We start from the raw sequence: 19,427 nt of genomic DNA, 5'->3' as shown, positions 1-19,427 counted from the left end.
TCAGCAATACACACTTTTATGATTTCAAGGACGGATTACTACGATTAACAGTTTGGTGTAGTTTAAGAACTTCTTGTTTATTACTGTTTCTTACTAATGAATTTCTCTAAGTAACATTAAAACAGGTGGTAAAATAAATAAGAACTTTCAGGAATTCTTAATACTAAAGATCAGGATTTTTCTGTTTATTTTTTTTTCACTTAAAAAAATTAATTCTATTAGTTACAAGAACCGCAAGTATAATGTTTTCCAAAGGTTAACCCTGAACCCTACTGAATTATAAAATTATCTTTGCTAGTACCTATATTCCAGCAACATAACATTTTATCACAAACTAAAAACTGCTTCAAACTGTGTTCTGGAATACGTCAAAATAAACAGCACACAATGTCATTTTGGATAGAAAACTGAGGTTGCTTTAATTGGGTGATAAATTTTAATAAATATATTGCTTGCTTGCTACAATAGCACTGCTTTATAAAACAATTTTGGTTTTAAACAGTTAAAGCCCCAAGACAGCACAGTAACATTAAAGAACATAGTAATCTTAAAATAAAAACATCAACTTATTCCATTTAAAGAAGCCACAATTCTGTAAGGTTAGTTTTATTGCTACAGTTGACTTGCCAATTACTATATACATTTGTTTCTGACTGAGCAGAGTATCAGTCACTGCTGATCATTCAAAAAGCTCACAATCTTTTTCTGATCACTGCATATGTAAACTAGACAAACCGGATTATCCATGTGATGTCAATAAAATACAGTCTTTACTCAGCAGACTGCATACTAATGCTTAAAATGCTCCTTTAAAAAAAGCAAAAAATAAAAATGCATTTAAAAGTATAGCTGGGATTTAGAATGAATTACTAAGTCCTCTAAATCCATATTATTCACCTCTAATAACCTCTGTGCTGGAGGCTTTGAGAGCTTGTTTAACTGAGAAACAGCTTTACAAACTCCATGTAAATACAACGCATCAGATCTATGAACAAGGAATAAAAAAAAAAAAATGAGGCTAGCTTTCCAGGTCACTTTAATAATGGTAATAGACTTTTCTTTAATAAAGGAAAAAGAACTCCCAGAGGAGAGATATGGGACAAAAAAAACCAAAAAAAAGAGTAAAAAAATACCCAACACACACACTGAAGTACATAACTTTTTTCTCCAAATTTTTAACTTGCATTTTATAAGGGAACCTGAGTAAATTATCAAGTGTTCAGATTAAATACTTGCTGTTTCATTCAATGTTCAAATTTGTTAGTAAAATGTTACTACAGTAGCTAGAAATCTAAATAGCACTTAAATTTTTGCACAGATATTCTAACACACATGACAGAAGAAACTCCACAGTAGCCAAACCTAGTTAACTGAATGCATCACAGAGAAGCCAGCGTACTGTTTCCATTGTTATCTGCCTGAACTAGGTATCTGTCAGAACTCATTATCAAAATGTAGACATAAGAATTCAGGATACAGTAATTCCTGAACATCAAAAAATCAAAATCTTCAAAATATATTTCTCTTGTCATCTAGTGTACCAACATAATTTTCATCCACGTATGCAACAACAAAATATAACTCAGTTTAAAAAAATGGTAATCTATTCTTCAGCTCTGCGGGGCAGAAGATTCTGCCCTATTTTAAAAAAACAACAACTGTGTTATCAAAGGCAGAAAAGATGAAAAGAAAAAAATTTATATGTTAACACAAAGATAGTATCTGGCACTGTTTTGCCAGATTAGCTGCAGCTAACTAACATCATTTATTAACAAATTCTTTGGCTAATTTAAAGGTTATTTTATCTAACAGTATACAAAAAAATTAAATATCCTAATGACAAGATTTGAAAAATTACATATCTAACTGACACTCAATTCACTTATCTAAAATTAACACAAACATTTATGCCAAGATATTTACCATTTAGTTTAAAATTCAGTGATTGCTAAGGAGTTTTACTGTCCCAGGATTGTGTAAGGATCTTTTTTTTTTTTTCCCCTTCATTTTTCTGTAGCAAATTCATATCATCATATAATTTTGGCATTACATAATATAGCCTTCAGATAAAAACTTGAAGACAATGGCAAACAAACCAAAAGAGAAATCTACATTTTTTTGGGAGAATGAATGGTACTACTGCCACCATAAAGAGCTTAAATTATATTTTCAAATACTTAAGAAACTTCAAAAACCTTCCAGAACTTGCAACGCTCAAGTTGCTTTAAACTGAAACAGATCAACAGACTAACAAGTTTTAGGAAATTAATTTCAGAATAACTCTTAATTACTGTCTTCTAACAAAAAACAATAAAAGCTGTGTGCTTCTAGTTTTTACTGCACAGAATTAAATAATCACTTGGAAAAAAGCTGATCTTATAAACAAACAGCACTTGCATTAGATAGAAGGATTAAAGGCAAGTTTATATAAATTAGCTACGATTTTGCTGATATTTATTATGATATTTTTGTATAAAGTATTCAATAAGTAATACTTGCATTGACCTAAACAACTGACAGAATTCAAAACAGATCCTCAAAGGGGTGCCATGCTAATTCAAAAGGTAACCAACACTATAAATGGTATCATCTACTGAATGCCAGAGAAGATTTTCAAATTACTATATAGCTCCACAGCCATAAATCACTCTATACAGAGGTATAGACAAAAAAGTAAATCTGACTAAACACAATACATCAAATTCCCTGAGCAAAGCTCAAATCTGACTAATCTCTCTTTTACTCAAGGTCTGAAAACCTTATCATTTGATAATATCTGGTGTATCATCATGCTACATACAAGTCCACCTGAAATTTCATGTACCTATTTTAGTACTCCCCATAGAAAAGATAAACCTCATGCCACCGTATCAGATTATGCTGCTGGCACAAGGAGCCTGCCCACATTTAAGAGGAAATAAATGGTGAAGTCGTCCTCTCCACTAAAGGCTTAGGATGGAACAATTTCAGTCTCTTCAGCCCACAGCTTCTTTCAGAGAAAGGTTGAGCCCATTCTTTCTCACCTATTAAACTGGGCAGTGGGTGGGTGTGTGCCCTTAGGGTGCCCCACCAGCACAGACACCACAGACATGAAAGAGAGGACAAAAAGGTTTGTTCATTACTAGTTTACCTGCTGAGAAGCCATAAATGAGATTTTGCTTTTCACTTCTTTTTGGGTCAACCGATGGCTGTAAAGCCAAGAGAAACAATAAAGTTTGGGTTCAAGAACTGAACAAGTTCTTGAAAGAAACAGCAGAAACCTCAGTCAACTAGCAGCAGCAAACAAGATCAGGCAGGATTAATCTTCTAACTAAGGTGCCGGACTCATTACATTTTAACAGCCTTTACTGCATGTAAAAGAACGAGATGCAGTTACAAGTTGCATCTTAAATATGAGGTTTTTAGGCAATTAAACACTGATTTTTTGCAAACATTAACTTCTATTTTGAAAATTATCAAATATCAAATTACAGTTAAATCACGATACTCTTCTACATCTCTAGTAAAAGAGAGGATTAAGATACATGAGTATTTATACCATTCGAGAGCATTCATGATTTCATCTATTACAAAAATAAACGTTTTTTCCCCTCAATGAAGTACTAAACTGCAAGGTACTTAATCAAGTATCAAAAATTTTCCAAAGTGTCCCATTAAGGAACAAGAAAACATTAAAAGAACATTACTGCAAAATCACCTAACAAACTGCTTGAATCAAAAGTAAATTACTTTTTTTTAAAAAAACCTGTCTTTAGACAGCAAATTATGTATTTCTTTTTGCACAGAAAAAGCCATGGAAAACTGCAAACTAGTTTTATAAAACTATTTATACAAAATTAAGAATTTTATGTTACTAATAAAAGCACTCTTTCGAAGTTTGTCCTTCCAAACTCTTTAACCTTCTCTGTCACTAGGGCTGACTGATAAGCCACCAGCTGTTTTTTTTCTTCCTTGTGCTACAATGCATTCTCTTCCTTTTTAAGGCTACTATACTGAAGCAACAAACAGCAGGACTTAAGCCAGCTGCTAGAATGTCACAAAACTATATATTTAGCTCCCATCTCATTTATTGCCATCCCTCAGTGTCGACCATTTAGTGTCCCTTTTGCTCCAGTCTACTGACAGTCCTTACTGAGCTGACATGGTGGGCTGGATCAGAAGCCAGGAGGTAGATGAACACGGAACAAAGCAGAGACCTTATCAGTTATGAGAGACAAAAGCCATGTCTTGTCAAATATACTCAAGGTGAAAAATGTTTTGGGGTTATCCGCACCCACGCCCCCCATTTCTGATCTCATTTTCACCATTTATAAATTATGTAGTAGTTTATACAAACATTAATTTCAGATCTTTAGCAAAACAACAATTTGTCATTTCAGTATTATTCTATCTCACCTAGTAAGACAGAAATCCTCCTGTTTGTACTATATTAATTTGTACTATTTGCTTCACTTTTGCTTTCTTAAAGCTTTTCATACATACTGATATAAACTGTATATTAAAGTCACATTTGCTTTCCGTTTAAGATTGTTTTAAACATTAACCCTTTTCCTCATGCCACAAGTCTGAAGAAAATCTTAATAGGGTAGTTTCAATTCCATTTCAAGTAACTATAAAATAATATCCCTCAAAATGAATTTTATGCTACGTGTTCTGTTCATGTAAAAACACTAATCTAATTACTGTCATATTTTGGAAATAATTGGATTTTAAATTGCTCAGAATTATCAACATAAGTGAGAAAGCTGTAAAGATAGACAAATTAACAATTTCATGGTTTTAAAATAGGAATCTCTGTTATCATTAGAGGACCATTTGCAATGATTTAAAGGGCCACAATACATTTTGGTAGTTCCCTCCTTTAAGTGGTCACAAAAACCTTTAAAGAGTAATTGAAAGATTGTTAACAGAAACTCTTTCAGGAAATCAGATCCTGTGAACAATCTAATAGTAGGCATGCTTAAGTGAGGTAGTGAATAATCTGTTTCACCCTGTTCACTAAGATGAGGTTTTCAGAACAGTGACAAGACATCAGTTTCTCTAACACCAGGAGATGAGTAAAAATTGTTCAATTCCATGCTCTACTTGGGAATCCTGACACATTTATCCAGAGAATTAACAAGTTGTGCTGTTGTAAATCGGTCTCCAAAATCTAATTGTAGGCACCAGTAGTGCCCTCTAAGCTTTACCGTTTACATCCCCACACTCATATTCCAATAACAAAGGGTCCTCAGGATATACAGTCCAACAGCTAATTTCCATAATAATACCTTTTAATTAGATGTGACTACATGTGACATTACCCAAGGCACTTAAAAGTAGGCAATTTTGCTGTAGACTAAACTTCCAATTCTCAGTAATTAGAAGTGAGAAAGATACGTTTAAATTGGAGCATCACTGCAGATGGTGATACTGTTGTTAAATGCTTTACAGAAATGGGAATTCTTATACTTACAAACGGGAATTCTTATACTTATGGGACACCATTCCCTTTTTTTAAATTATCAGCAAAATGGAGTCCCTTTTCCTCCCCAAAAAGGAAGAGATGACCAAACAGAAATAGGCTTTGAGGTTATACTTTAGTTTATGCAAAGGAGAGGTGCTTTGTAACCACTTCATCTTAAGTTACTGGAACTTCAGGAAAGTTCTGCATCCCTTTCAGGCAATAGATATTATGCTGATTTATTCAGTGTTTTATAATTTTAACTTCCAAAAAAATCAATGTAAAAGTCACCTTGAAAGGTAGGAGAAAATAAAAATCGCACACTCCCTAATCAGAAGACATTAAAGCTGTATTATAAGCAATTATTACTATTTTTTCCTCCACAATAGCATTCTCTTTGACAAAGTTTAAAGAAAAAAAAAAAAAAGGCACTGCACCAAGCAACAGAGCAACTAAATCCATGAAAAAGATGCATAGTACTGTTCTGTGGACAAAGGCAGGCATTACCAATGACAGCTATGATGAAAGTTTCCATATTCAACCAAGATATTTGGGGGGCTAAAATGCATTTTATGAAATTTCTGAGGTGAGTGACAAATTAAGGTATCTAACCTTCCTAAACATAAACATACTTTCCAGTCACATGCCTGATTTTAATTACCTAATTTAGCTGACTAAATTGTAATTTATAATCACAACCAGTATTAGATAATTTTTGCTTTTACTTTTACACACCTTCAAGTACTGGTAACACAACTGCAATTTGATTCATAGAATTAAAGCTCTATAGTAGTAACAAACTGATTTATTGATTTATATTAATTCATGGGGGGTGAGGCGGGAATCAGAATTCTTACCTAGTTTGAGACAAGTCAACTTCTGAAATACCTATTTATATCTTTACATATATTGACACGGCTTCAAGTATTCCAACAATCAGAACTACAAAAACTCAGAAATTAAACATGGAATTAGAATGCTTAGCCATAGGAGCTTTGTACACTGCAATCAATTTCCACGTACATACTTTTGTACTGTATTAGATTCATTAGTTGATTTACCAAACTAGGTCTGTAATTTCATGCCATGACAATACTGAAACACATCAAAGTAATTTTAAATTGTTTCATCAAAACAAAAGCAATCGCACCCTCCCAAAAGTTCAGAACAAAAATCAGTAGGGTTATATAATTGGTAGTGTTTGTCATGCTACCAGACTTCAAGTCATATGCTTCAGGCCAAGTTAAAGAAAAAAAGGACTAGCAGCTTTCAATGTCTACTTGCTGTTGTCCAATTATTTCTTTTAAACAACAACAAAAAACATAAATATGTTTCTCAGTGCTGACCATATTTAAAGTGAAAAATTGAACAATTCCATTCACCTTCTGAAAAGGCTGCTACAGACATGCACAGCTGCCAGAATCAATGTTTGCAAAATTCAAGCCTAGAACTGCAGGAGAACAGGTCGGAAATGCAGAAGATACCTCAAATTATAGCCCTCTGAATATTTCTTTTAGAGGTTTAATCTACCTTATTTGCTTCAAATTACTTCTGCTAAAAACCGTTATATTGCCAAACATTAACTCTCTTCTCTATCTGTAAGTAGGTAATACTTAAGACAACAAACGAGGCAAAACTGAAAAGTGCTTGAAACACCTTAAAAAACCCAACTAGTCGGGAGCCTTTAAGGGTGTAAGTGTAACAACATGTGCACTAGAGTTATGTGCTTCAGCCAGCACCAAGGAGTTCAGAGCAGCAGTCTTAGAGAGTCTAGTATTACAGTGATAACAGCACCTTTGGATGTGAAATAATATTGAATCTATTATCTCAAATATTTACAATTAAAACAAGTACTAAAATAGCAGCACATCAACAATTACTACATTCAGACTTCATTTATAACTAGCTTTTGCCTTTTACCACAGGGCTTTTAAATTAAGGAGACAAACAGCCACATTCAACAGTTCCATGATGATCCCCACCACCAGACTCATTGCAACAGAAAAGGAACCACTCCATATTCACCACAGGAAAAAAGGTATAATAAAGAGTTATCATAAAGCATTGAGATGCACTTCAGGTTCACTTGCCAATCTACCTGTCTGTAGTAACATAATCTCTATATCCCAAGTTATCTTGCAGCCCTATTTATGCTACACAGCCAGGGTTTCAAGTTGGTCTCTAATTCAGCCTGCCCATCCACTGACTCCCTGAAAGTAACTGAAATCCTTCAGAACGGCTCAAAGGCCCTTTTTTACAACTTCCCAGGTCTCAAGGAGAACATTTGCACTTGTTGAAGAAAAAAGAATACACAAAATATTATTTTAGCCAGACTAACTTGAAAAAATCTAGAGACCAAAGCCCAAAAAATAGTATTTTCATTATTTGTGTTGATTGACAGCAATCTTGCTTTATTTTTAATGCAAGTGACATCCACTTTAAAAACAACACTAATCAAAATACAGTCAAATGACTTTGAACTATAAAATTCAAACGCTATGACCCCAAAGTTTAATACGTTAGTTTGAACAATATATTATCATCAGTACTTAAGATATATTAACAAGGTAACAATTGGCCATTTCCACTAATCATGATAATAAATTTGAAATGGCAATAGAGTGATAACTATTTCACGCAGCATTCACATTTTTAGATCACTTGTACTTGGCGGGGGGAAAAAAATCATCTGAGAAACTGCTGCATATTTAAGACAACTTTAAATCATAATTCAGTTGACAATCTTCCCAGAGCAAGCAGTCCCCTGCATAACTGACAACAGGGCAAAGCTCTCCATGTCCTTCAAGACTACAGATCATAATGTTTGTAACTTCTGGTTTGTAACTTGAATTTTTAGGTTGGTATGTTCTGATGGTTTTATAAACCACATAGCAGAAAGGTATTGATCAAGCCTGTATCAGTCCTCAAAAGAAACAAAGGCTTCTGAAAAGGCATTAATCAACCTAAGCATCTTAAAATTGTTGGATGGATGGATCAAAGTACACAATTAGGACAGGTGCATGAGCCTTCCTGGAAGATGGGGGTACTATGCTATATAAAAGACAACTGAAATGAGTGCAACTACGGTGTAAAAAGGAACTGGCTGCTCATCACCCAGCCTTAGTTTTCTTAAAATACTGAGTGTATATGAAAGAAAAACAACATACACCGTTTCAAAGAAGAGTAGCAAATTTCAAAAGGAATCAGTGCCTTCACAGAATTCAGCTATATTATGCTGCTCTTAATAAGAAAGATTAAAGAAACATAAAAGCTTAGAATTGTAAATTATTATGCTAAAGTAACAAATTAAACAACTGTGTCCAACTACCGATCTTACTGGATTTAAAAAATAGCAGAGACTAACTGAATAAACTGAGTAGTTCCATACAAAAAAGGATGAGTAGCTATTAGCTACACCATCTCAGAATCTCCTACAGAGATATCTGCTGAGGTAGCGGTTGTGTTTTATTCTAAATCCAACTTCTAAACTAAGGTAAGTAAACAACAATCCCAAAGCTATGGAACAAAACACAGAAGGCAGCACACCTTTTTAAGAAAAACTCGTCCATGTTCTTGCTTAAAAGGCAATTGTATTTTTAATTAATATGCACACACAGCCCGCCTGCCCACCCACCCCAGGCTTGTGGGCAGTAATAAAGAACAGACCTTTTAATACTGAGGACATATAAGCTGATTTTTATCTAAGTGTATGATTTAGGAGAGATACAAGGAAAATATCAGACTGATATTTCTAATGGTACTCAAAAGTACTTTTAATAGCAATTCAGAATGGTGCTTGGTGCCTTATTCTGGTGAAAGAGGGAACAAGCGCAATTAATGAAGACTTGCATTTCACTGATCTACCTATATGAAGTTACAGAACTCATGCTGTCCTCTGACAATAAAGTATTGAATTACTTTTGCAAGGGCAACTCTGTAAGAATTGGCGTGTACAAACAGTAATACCTAAACTACAAGGCTTCTAAAAAGGAAGCAATATCTAATATGCCTATCAATCAAAAGCTATCTGACCACTAGATATGGAGCAGGGAGAAGAAAGAAAATTACAGTAAAAAGGAAGACACCATGTTATTATAATTGCCTTGTTAAATTTCTGAGGAAATCACAGCAGGTCAACATTACAGGTCTCCTTTGTCAACTAATCAGAAGGGGGAAAAACTTTAAAGACCTCTTCATTCTCAATAAAGGGGTTTTCTCTCTGTATTTCCTACCTCCTTAAAACACTGTGCTTCTCGGCTACAAACCCCATCCTTCAGGAGTTAACTCCAGCTCTCTGAAGAAAAGGGAAGATCTGTTCTGACTTTGAATAACTGAGTGCATCTACTAGGGATTCTGAAGCCTAAACGGGAATTTGGAAATCCACACATGTATTTTAAACACAGCTCTGCCTTGCTCTATTAAGTATGGTTTTAGCCCTTGCTGATGTATTTCCGTGTTTACTGCAGTCCCCAGTCCTACTTTAAGTATACAGGATGTTAATTCAGAAAAAAAACTATCAAGTTCAGCAGGTGTACCCAAGTGTACCTGACCTATTCACAACAGCAAGCAAAAATGTCATGCTGGAGCACTTCCTTCTCTCTGTATAAAACCCTTCTTTACTACAATAAACATTTGTAAGAAGAGACTGAACAACAACAAAAAAAATATTCTACAAATCTCTCTGCCCCACAATTGACCTTTCATTATTTGTAATTGCACGCAACTCTTCTGCACTTGGTCTTGCAAGAGCCACTACAAGAAGTAGAAGTTTTGGTAGAAAACAGTTCAGTGAAAAGAAGCATAGACAAACTGACACAACAGTCACAGTACATGATTACCTGAAACTATGTATCCAATTATTTTTGTAGTTCATGAACTAAAGAAACTTATGCACATAAAGCACGAATTCTAAACCAAGAGGGTATTAAGAAAACAGCTCTGATTAAACAGACTGCCCCTTGAAAGCCTAAGTCTGCAAAGACAACTACAATTGATAGACAAGCCATAATGAAAGGCACCATGCAAGCAAAACCAAGCACGACAGATGTCTACTACGTCTCAACTTGCTCTTGAAAAAGTTCAGTTGGATACGTCCTTTGCAACCTCAAATTTTGTAATTCCCAAAGTTTTAGTAAGATTAGTTTATTTTAACTAAAACTTTAGGTATGTCATTCACAGGAAAACAGGCATCTACAAACTAGCTGTTCAGAGTCATTTCTAGCCTACCATTCTCCTTCAGTACTTGTCTTCCCCATACAAAATCCTCCTCATACACGGTGTATAGAAGGCACCCAAATGTCTAGCACTAACTGTTAATGTCAGATTGGAGGACTCCTATCCTTATGAGTTGGATGTGTATGGTGACTAAACAAGAAAAATAATCCATTGCTTTCTACTGGAAGTGTCATATATATGCTCAACATCACTAGAAGTCTAATCCTATGATGTTAATTTGAAGACATTACTAATACAAGCACCACATGACAAACCTAACAAGTACGTTCAACTTGTGTATCAGTACCAGATGCAACTAATTTCTTCTCCCAGATTTCCAAATTTACTTTGAAAAATATTAGGGGAAACATTGTCCCTAGCTAATGCAAGTGCTATTTACTTCATCTTTACTTGTCTTACCTCCACGCTGCCTTCTTTTTTTATTATTATTTATTTATTTATATACACACAAAACACATATCTGCGAATAGTTAAAGAACAAAATTTGAAAGTAAGAATGAAATGGGAACAAGAATATTAACAGATAAATGACTAGGTTATCACATCAATTACATCCAAATTGAAGAGTTAAATGGGGAAGAATTAACTTTCACAAGGATGAGATACGGACAAAGTTCATCAGTACTGCTGAACTGCTGTGAAACCTGCAAGATTACCATCAGAAAAACCAAAGGACAGGGGGTTTGTTTTGTTTTGGTTTTTAATCTTTTCTAGACTGTCTTCCATCCTTTTGCCTCTGAGGACAAACAGACTCTGGAGATTTGACAGACATTGCCATAATTTTATTCAGAAACAAGCATGTCATCTTTCAGCAAGGTGCTACCAAAAAAACCCCAAATAGCAAACTTTCTGAGTGTGAACCAGGGCTCAAGAGAAGCTTATCTTTCAAAAGGTGAATCAGACTGTCAGTAGTGGAAAGATATTCAATAAAACATTAGACAGAAAGGGTAAAAAAAGCTGCATATGAGTATTAAGGCACAGCTCAGTTTTATTAGCCTCTTAACAAATGGCACTATTCTCAATGAATCCATTCCCCTACCATTTGCAACCAGTGTATAAAGCCTATCATAAACATATAGAGATCAAAGTCAAAATTAACTTTTTTGCATCCACTACTTCTGCTAGAATGTTTTTCCAAATATCTCATTCAGACTGGAAATCAGAAAATCAAGCTATTCTATTGCTTTCATATATATTCATACTTGTATCAGTAGTTGACTTTTTGCCAATCTACCCTCAACCCTGCTGATACTCTGTAGCCCACGTTTATTTACAAGGGACCAGTTACACTGTCTTTTCCTGTTGCAAGGGTAAACACAGCCAGCCGTTTTAGCCTCCTTCCCTGTTTACCACTAGGGAATGAAGAGCTTCAGTAAAAGAATCAGAACAATAAATAAAGAAGATGTTATCATTTTCCTAATCCATATTAGGGATGCTATTAAACTCTGATATTACCAAATTGAAAAAGGACTTAAACGTTTTGTCAGTAAGTTCCCCATAGTAAAATGAATCCCTCTGTTCATCATTCTGTTGTACTAATTAAACAGTTTTAACTAAAATGGTCAGAAAGTACGTGCAAGCTGTTTATCACTGCTGGCCTTTGAGCTTCAGTATACTCAAAGGACATGCTACTTTAGATGCGATAATTACTGAGTTCTTACATTTTTACTGAAGAGGCACAGAAGAGTTCCAACAGAGAATTTTACATTAATCAGAGCTAACAGGGTACTTATTAATAATAAAGCCATGATTATAATAGAAAAACATTTATTCAGTCCAACATTTGTAGGTACCAATTCCAAAAACTGTTTAAATTGATATCAGACAGAAAGTTTAGTCTCAGCTCTTCAGGGAAATTCAAGAAAATTAATCATTTATCTGAAGCATAAGAAATGCTAAAGACTATTAACTATTCAGCCACAAACAATAGTATACCCTCCATCCTTCTACCTCCTAAAGAGCTCAATAATTTTCCTGACATCTTTTCTCCTTACTTTATTAAACTGATGGAAGATATTTCTCTGTGAATTGTAAACGCCTTCAAACTGTAACACCAAAGACTTAAACGAGGGTACAAAGATTTAACTGGAAAGAGAACACATTTTTAACTGAAGGGCAACTTATAAACAACGAATGGAATTTCATCTTCTGGGTGCCTTCTGCACAATTTCTCTCTCAAACCTCAGAAGCACATACATGGTTCAGAAAAGCTAAGTAGCTCAAATCTCAGTTTTAAAACTAAAAATGTCTATAAAGGTCTAAAGCCTTCCAAGGGTGCTAAAATAATATATACAAATATACACAACTGCATTACTGTAGTTTGTAATGGAAAAAACAAGGGGCCAGAAAACCATCCATACCAACAGTTATGCAAACTATCAGACTGTGATTACATCATGGAAAAATGCTCATTATTATTATTATGACATACAGAAGAAAATTAGTTATTCTTTAGTAAGATTTTTTTGAGTATCTTTCACTTCCCAGTACAGATAAACAGTCAGCAAATCAGCATTTAAAAACTACAGTTAAACCTTGCATCAAGTATGGTCTTAGAATAAAAATTAAAATAGAAATACTTCATATGCACGCATATAAAAACTAAATTATTAAGAGACTATAGGGAATTTTATATATGTATTTTAGCTTTGCAATCCAATTTTATGTATTTTCCTCTGTGGAGGTACCCAAAGGACAGTCAAACAGTAACATCAAAGTGATTTATGCTATGACAATTTACTATTTCATCTTTTAGACATATATGTCTGTTTAAATATACATATGTAAAACATAAGTTTGTTTCAGCTTGTGGCAGACCATTATTTTTATGCCTCACAATTCAGAATTCTGTGCACAAAGTGGCACTATAGTACTATTCAGTATTCACTACAGTCAACTAATCTATATGCTTAAAATAAGTAAAAAATATTTACCACAATAAAAATTTATTAGAACATCATAAAAGTTTGTTGATTTTTTTTTCCCTGTTATAAACAGTATTACATAATCTACATCAGAAAACACTTTCTGGTCACTCTCCTCTGATACTTTTATCCATATTTATGTCTCTAAGATATACAAGATTGTCAGTTGCAAGAGAATGACAGCAATAGAAAGAATTAACTGTATTTATCTGACAAACTCACTCTTAATAGTCTGCACAGCAAGTCTTCCCTGTATCTGATAACAATTAAACCAACTGCTAGATATGAGCAAGAAGTTTCACGTAACACTGTGTGACTACAATGAAATTATCTTTACACGTGAAATTAATCTTCACAAGTGAATTTCACAGGTTTAGGTTTGTTTTTTTTAAGACAAGTTGGGATCACTGTACTCCAGACCTTTTGAACATTGTAGTTATTTAAATTCTAATCGCAAAAAAGATCTTACTAAGGGCCTAAATACAAAACCACAAATGTTTTTCTATGTAGTGGTATATTCTAGTTGCCCAACCAATCACTGAGGCTGTGCAGATTCCATTCTGAGTAGCTAGGATCAAATACAGACAACATGTAGACAGGCAGGAGCACACAGAATGCTGGGCTTAGCTCCCCTACAAAGCCTAAACTGCCAAGTACCACCCCAGTGGTAGAAGTTCTACATTTTCTAGCAAACATTTCACATCATCTCACAAGAACCAAATACTTTTTTATTCCAGGTCACATGTATACAAATCACAAGTCTCTCCAACTTCTGAATTTGTAAATGTTTATTAAAACACCTCAAAGGCATTCTTCTAAAGGCACACAAAGAGCTAGCAGTAGCTAGAGAAATCGCACATCTTAAGTTACACAAGTGCTTTGAAAGTAACTAGAGCCAAACTATTTCCTGCTTATTTACACTATATTTGATAATTAACCAGCAGTGAAGAGCAAAGCTACTACAGCCTTGATTTCTAGAAGAAAAGCTTAATAATAATTACAGGAAATCCAATCCCTTTTTCTTTCTTCTATCTCATGATCCTGGTACAGCAACCATCAAGTTCTGCAACAACTACAACCAATAACTAAGGCAACTCTTTGCAAAGGATGCACTGTCAAGTTATACAACCAGTATTTAAACAACTAAGCTGTTTTAAAAAGCCAATAAGCGATATAACTAAGATACATACAGATATCTAAGCACAGCGAACAACTGCACAGCACAGTTCCTCTCAGAAATCTGTAATTCCAAGGAGTTTCAAAGGAATTACTGGTTTTGGCATGGGGATTTGTATGCATGTACTTATGTGTACATATATGTATATAGATATGCATAGGCATATATTTAATTTAGAAGAAAAATGGAAGGGAAGGGGAGAGAGATGTCCTCACTGGCAATGCAAATTCTTTGAACACTTTTCCTAGTACAGGTATTTTAACCCAAAAGCAACAAATCTTTCACATCTTTTTGAAAACTGAAAAAGTAGAAGAGACATTTGTCTAAATATTCTGTTCTGAATAACAACTTCCACTTAATTTTCATAATAAAGTATGACACAATGATATTTTATTTAGAGGCCTGTATGTTCTATGCAGTATTAAAATAATGAAGCTCAATTTGGAGAGCTTAATCTAATTAATGATACAGAGAAAGGCCACAGAAATACAGAAGTGTTACTTCCTTTATTCGCTGTTCTGTACTTTCTTCCACTTTACACAATTTCATGTGCAAATGCCTCACTTTGGACCCTGCACTCCTCCATTACAACAGGACCTCTGATTTCTATTAGGGAAGAATAACAAAACATCTTATTTTGACAATGATCTTATTTTGTCATTGGAAACAGCTGGGGCATATTTTGACAGGGCTATTTTTCCCCAGTTGTTTTAAGAAACCAGACACAGGAGTTCTAAATAGTTCCTCTAATTAAATGAAACCATTCTCCCTCAAAAAGGTAGGTGTACAATAGAACAGAACACCCAACGGAGAAGGTAACGTTGGGATGCAAGCAAGAGCGCTGAGCTTTCCTTAAGGTGGGTGGAAGGGGGCGGGGAAGGGAGGTGTGTGTGGCAGGAACCAACCCCAAGATAAACATATTGCTGTATGTAACAGAACAAGTGTCACGGCTTAACCTCATTACACAGGTATGTGACAAACAGTAATTGAGATAAAGTGCAGTCTCCAGGTCTCTAAATGGTCTCTAGGGGTTCTCCAACGAACTTTTAGATGAAAAAACACTGTCCCGAGAGCTACATTCCCTCATAAAACTCACTACAGTGTCTCAGGACTGACAGTACTGAATGAAGAAGAAAATTCTGGTGTTAAATCTACAGCCTTATAATCCATAATATTTTCGTATTTAACACAACCTTCTTCCACTTATACTCACTACAAAATCAAACCACCAAGTGGAAAATACACTGCTTCCCTAAGCAGTATCTTGTCAAAAGCAATTCACTGTGATCCAAGGGTAGCATCACATGAAATTTACATTTAAAGACGACCACAAGGATCAAAAAATAATTTAGGGACTAAAAAGATATACTTACATCTGGATATTCTTTTACAGGCACATATAGTTTCTCTTGTAACTGTACAATAGGTCCCACAGCATCTGGTAATTCTGCACTTCTCTTCTCCGTACTACCATTTAATGTGTCGTTATACATGTCTTTCCGTACTCTGCTAATTTCTGTGGGGGGAAAAACGTATATTAGGTATTAAATACAGTAACAGATTATAATCTAGCATGATAGTCTTCTCTTTCTAATCTTTCCCAAATCTTAATGCCATTTTCTTCCTCTCTTCATAACTATCATGGTAACGTGAAAGAAAAATCTACTCTGGTTTCACTTTTTTTTTTTTTTGTTTTAAACTGCAGCACCCATCTTCAAATGTTTTCTTCATGTGTGCAAGTTTATGGAATTCAGCTACTGAAGTAAAAGTTATGTGCAGCCCCTTAGAACACTTACAAGATTGCTCACATCATTAAAAAGTATATAAAAAGTTATTTTACATATTTTTAATAATAAAGCACTTCGAAAGCAAAACAAAACAAAACCTAACAAAACAAAACTACATCTATACACTACTATTTGCTAGTTATGAAGTTAACCATAGCATTTGGAAATGAAATGCTGTATCTTTCAGCAATGAGAAAACTGTCAACTCAAGGATGCAGTTACTGAGCACACAGTGTGAAAACAAACTAGTAAATATTGTTCTACTGACTACCCCCAGTGAGACAGCAAAAGAATTAAGACAAGTATGGTATCAGAGACCTGGGCAACCTCTATATACACACAGAAGTCCTACTACTTCATTGCAAAATAATGAAGAATCCCTCGACAGAACCAGGGAATGTTACAAGTACTGATTTTACCAATTACATCTGTATTACCCACCCCTCGAGGTATTTACTTGCAAGATATAGTTGACTAGTTATGAACACGGTGGTTAAAAATGGATCATTTCATTCAAATCCAAGCTAGTTTCACTAAACTGTAACAATCTGAGAAAGGACACAAAACTTTCTTTTAGTTAACTACAAAACATACCATTTCTAAAACTGTTAAACTGGTATTTAAATTGCTGCTGTAAGAATAAAAAAAAAAAGTCATATTTCGTAACTTACAGAACTCCCAGTAGTATAAAATTTTCCCAATGAGTTTATTCCAATATCACTAAAGAATTGTTTAAAATTAATTTATTATCAAATTCCAGACTGAAAATTAACATTTAAACCGGCATTGTTCCCAAAGCATGAAAACTTATGATAGCGTGGGCTATAAAGATGAAACAGGTACCAATAATTCCGGTCTTTTACCTAGAATTGCTACAACTGCTTTCAAAATCTTCAGAATTAAAATGAAACTGAAAACAGAAATTTTATTATTTCATCTGACCACAGGAAGCCACAGAAACAAGAAGTCACTTGAAACTCGATCAGCAGACAAGACATTAAGATAACCTCTGTTTCATAATCAACACTTGAAAAACCAGGGGTGAGAGGGAGAGCATCAGAATCAAGTCTCTGAAACGCAACAGACCTAACTTTGAATTAATTCAGGCTAACTCAGTTCAAACAAACTTACTGTGCATATTCAAGGACAAGTCATCTCTCCACTGGAAAGTGACATAATCATGTATACTATATAATGACTGAGTGGTTAACACCTGTTTAGAATGGAGAACACAAATTTCATCATCATATAATCATAGCTCAAGGAAAAAATCCACAGCTGCTTCTACACTGACAATTTTGGCAACAGGCATAAAACCCTCTGAACTAAAAGCAGTATTTATACTGGCTTCAGTGTATAAAGAAATTCTTTAGCACATCTCTTTGAACAAATATTATTATCTCTTGGCAGACTTTGTTTCCTTTTCATTCTCTTCAGATTTTCCATTAACTTACACTACACTAAAACAAGCTAGGCAGTCTGCCGAAGTACTGAAGCATAAGTAGCGACATGGTCATTTTTATTTATATTTGGCAGCTACAGAGTAGTCGCACTGAAAATTTCATTTTAAATTGTATCTTTCATGTAGAATATAATCACTAACATTAGATATCCTAGTTTTCACAGGAGAGAAAGAACACTTATTTTAATCTTTCCCTCGCAAATGCTCGTACATCATATTCATGACACTCTAGAGCGAAACATTCAGAACACGCACAGATAGCATGATAAGCTGACTTGAGGACTACCACCGAATTCTGGCTTGTGTGAAACAAGTCATCTATCATGCTTTGAATGCTATATGGAACGAAGACACCTACCAACCCACAATTTTCTACTCCACTACAGGATCAGACACCTGAAATTTTGTTTTCTTTGCATATGTAGGTTCTTATCTTCTCACTTTACATTCAAGCCACTGGTAACACTGACAAACATCAGGACAGGGATAGTCAGCTACATCAACTCAACATTACCATCAGCTCCCTGAGTGCTACTGTTTCTGTTGCCTCTTGGCATTTTATCTTCTCTCTTGCCTTAGACACTTTCTCTAAGACCTCAGAAGAAACACTCAGAAGCAGCAGGTGAAGTAAAAACCATATATTCCCAGGTTTTCTTTAACTACTGATGAGGTCTCCGAACTCCCTTTCTGTATAACACACTGTCTAGGAGCCTCTCTTTTCACTTGTCTTGTATTTGGCAGAACCAAAGGACTACTGTTTAAATTCTAAAATAAGTGGATCAAGTCTCCAGTTCACCCATTCTCTCTCACCTCTAACTATGGATAGAGCACAACCTATCTACCTTCCCAAATTGCTAAGTTAGCCCAGCCAACCACAAGCATTATCTGAAATACACAAATTTAAGTAATTTATCTCCTTAATATGCATCCTGGCGTTTTCCAGATTCTGCTGAAACTTTTTATGCATTTTCAAGATACTTTTTTCCTTTATGACCAACAGCAGTTTTCTCAGATACCTGCATCTTGTTTAATCATACCTCTTGTGTCTCAACAAGAGTACATACAGAAGTAATTTTGATAACAATTTATTTTTACTGTCTCCGTTAAATCAAATTCAATTTCTAGCCTCTTGAGTATCTCGCAACTTTGCCACTCAATTTAAGCAGTTACATACATCTATAGAACTACCTGCTACTGCGTTTCCAACACCTCCATCAAGAATCTATGTGAAGTGCAGTAGAATTCCAGAAAGCCTCACCAGCATGTTAGAAAAGCTGAAAGCTCTACTCTCCTTTAACCTCGCCAGCCATTTTATTCCATTCTGAAATACTTAGAAATACTTAAAAATCTGAGGACAGGAGAGATACAAAAGTAGGGAGGTCACATCCTCAAAGCACAC

The 19,427-nt window shown here is 34.7% G+C and overlaps 1 protein-coding gene across 11 annotated transcripts in view; it reads right to left on the bottom strand.

Moving 5' to 3' along the window:
- QKI (QKI, KH domain containing RNA binding) overlaps positions 1 to 19,427 on the bottom strand; it is a 163,269-nt gene that overhangs the window by 109,048 nt on the left and 34,794 nt on the right. For all 11 annotated transcript variants that reach the window (XM_037392038.1, XM_037392040.1, XM_037392044.1 and 8 more), the window contains exon 2: positions 16,153 to 16,295. In XM_037392038.1, the coding sequence (XP_037247935.1) occupies positions 16,153 to 16,295 (143 nt within the window). The remainder of the gene's footprint in view (positions 1 to 16,152; positions 16,296 to 19,427) is intronic.

Source organism: Falco rusticolus, chromosome 6, assembly GCF_015220075.1.
Source record: "Falco rusticolus isolate bFalRus1 chromosome 6, bFalRus1.pri, whole genome shotgun sequence".
Lineage (NCBI taxonomy): Eukaryota > Metazoa > Chordata > Aves > Falconiformes > Falconidae > Falco > Falco rusticolus.
The sequence above is the reverse complement of the archived record's forward strand: the minus strand, read 5'-3'. Positions and strand labels throughout refer to the sequence as shown.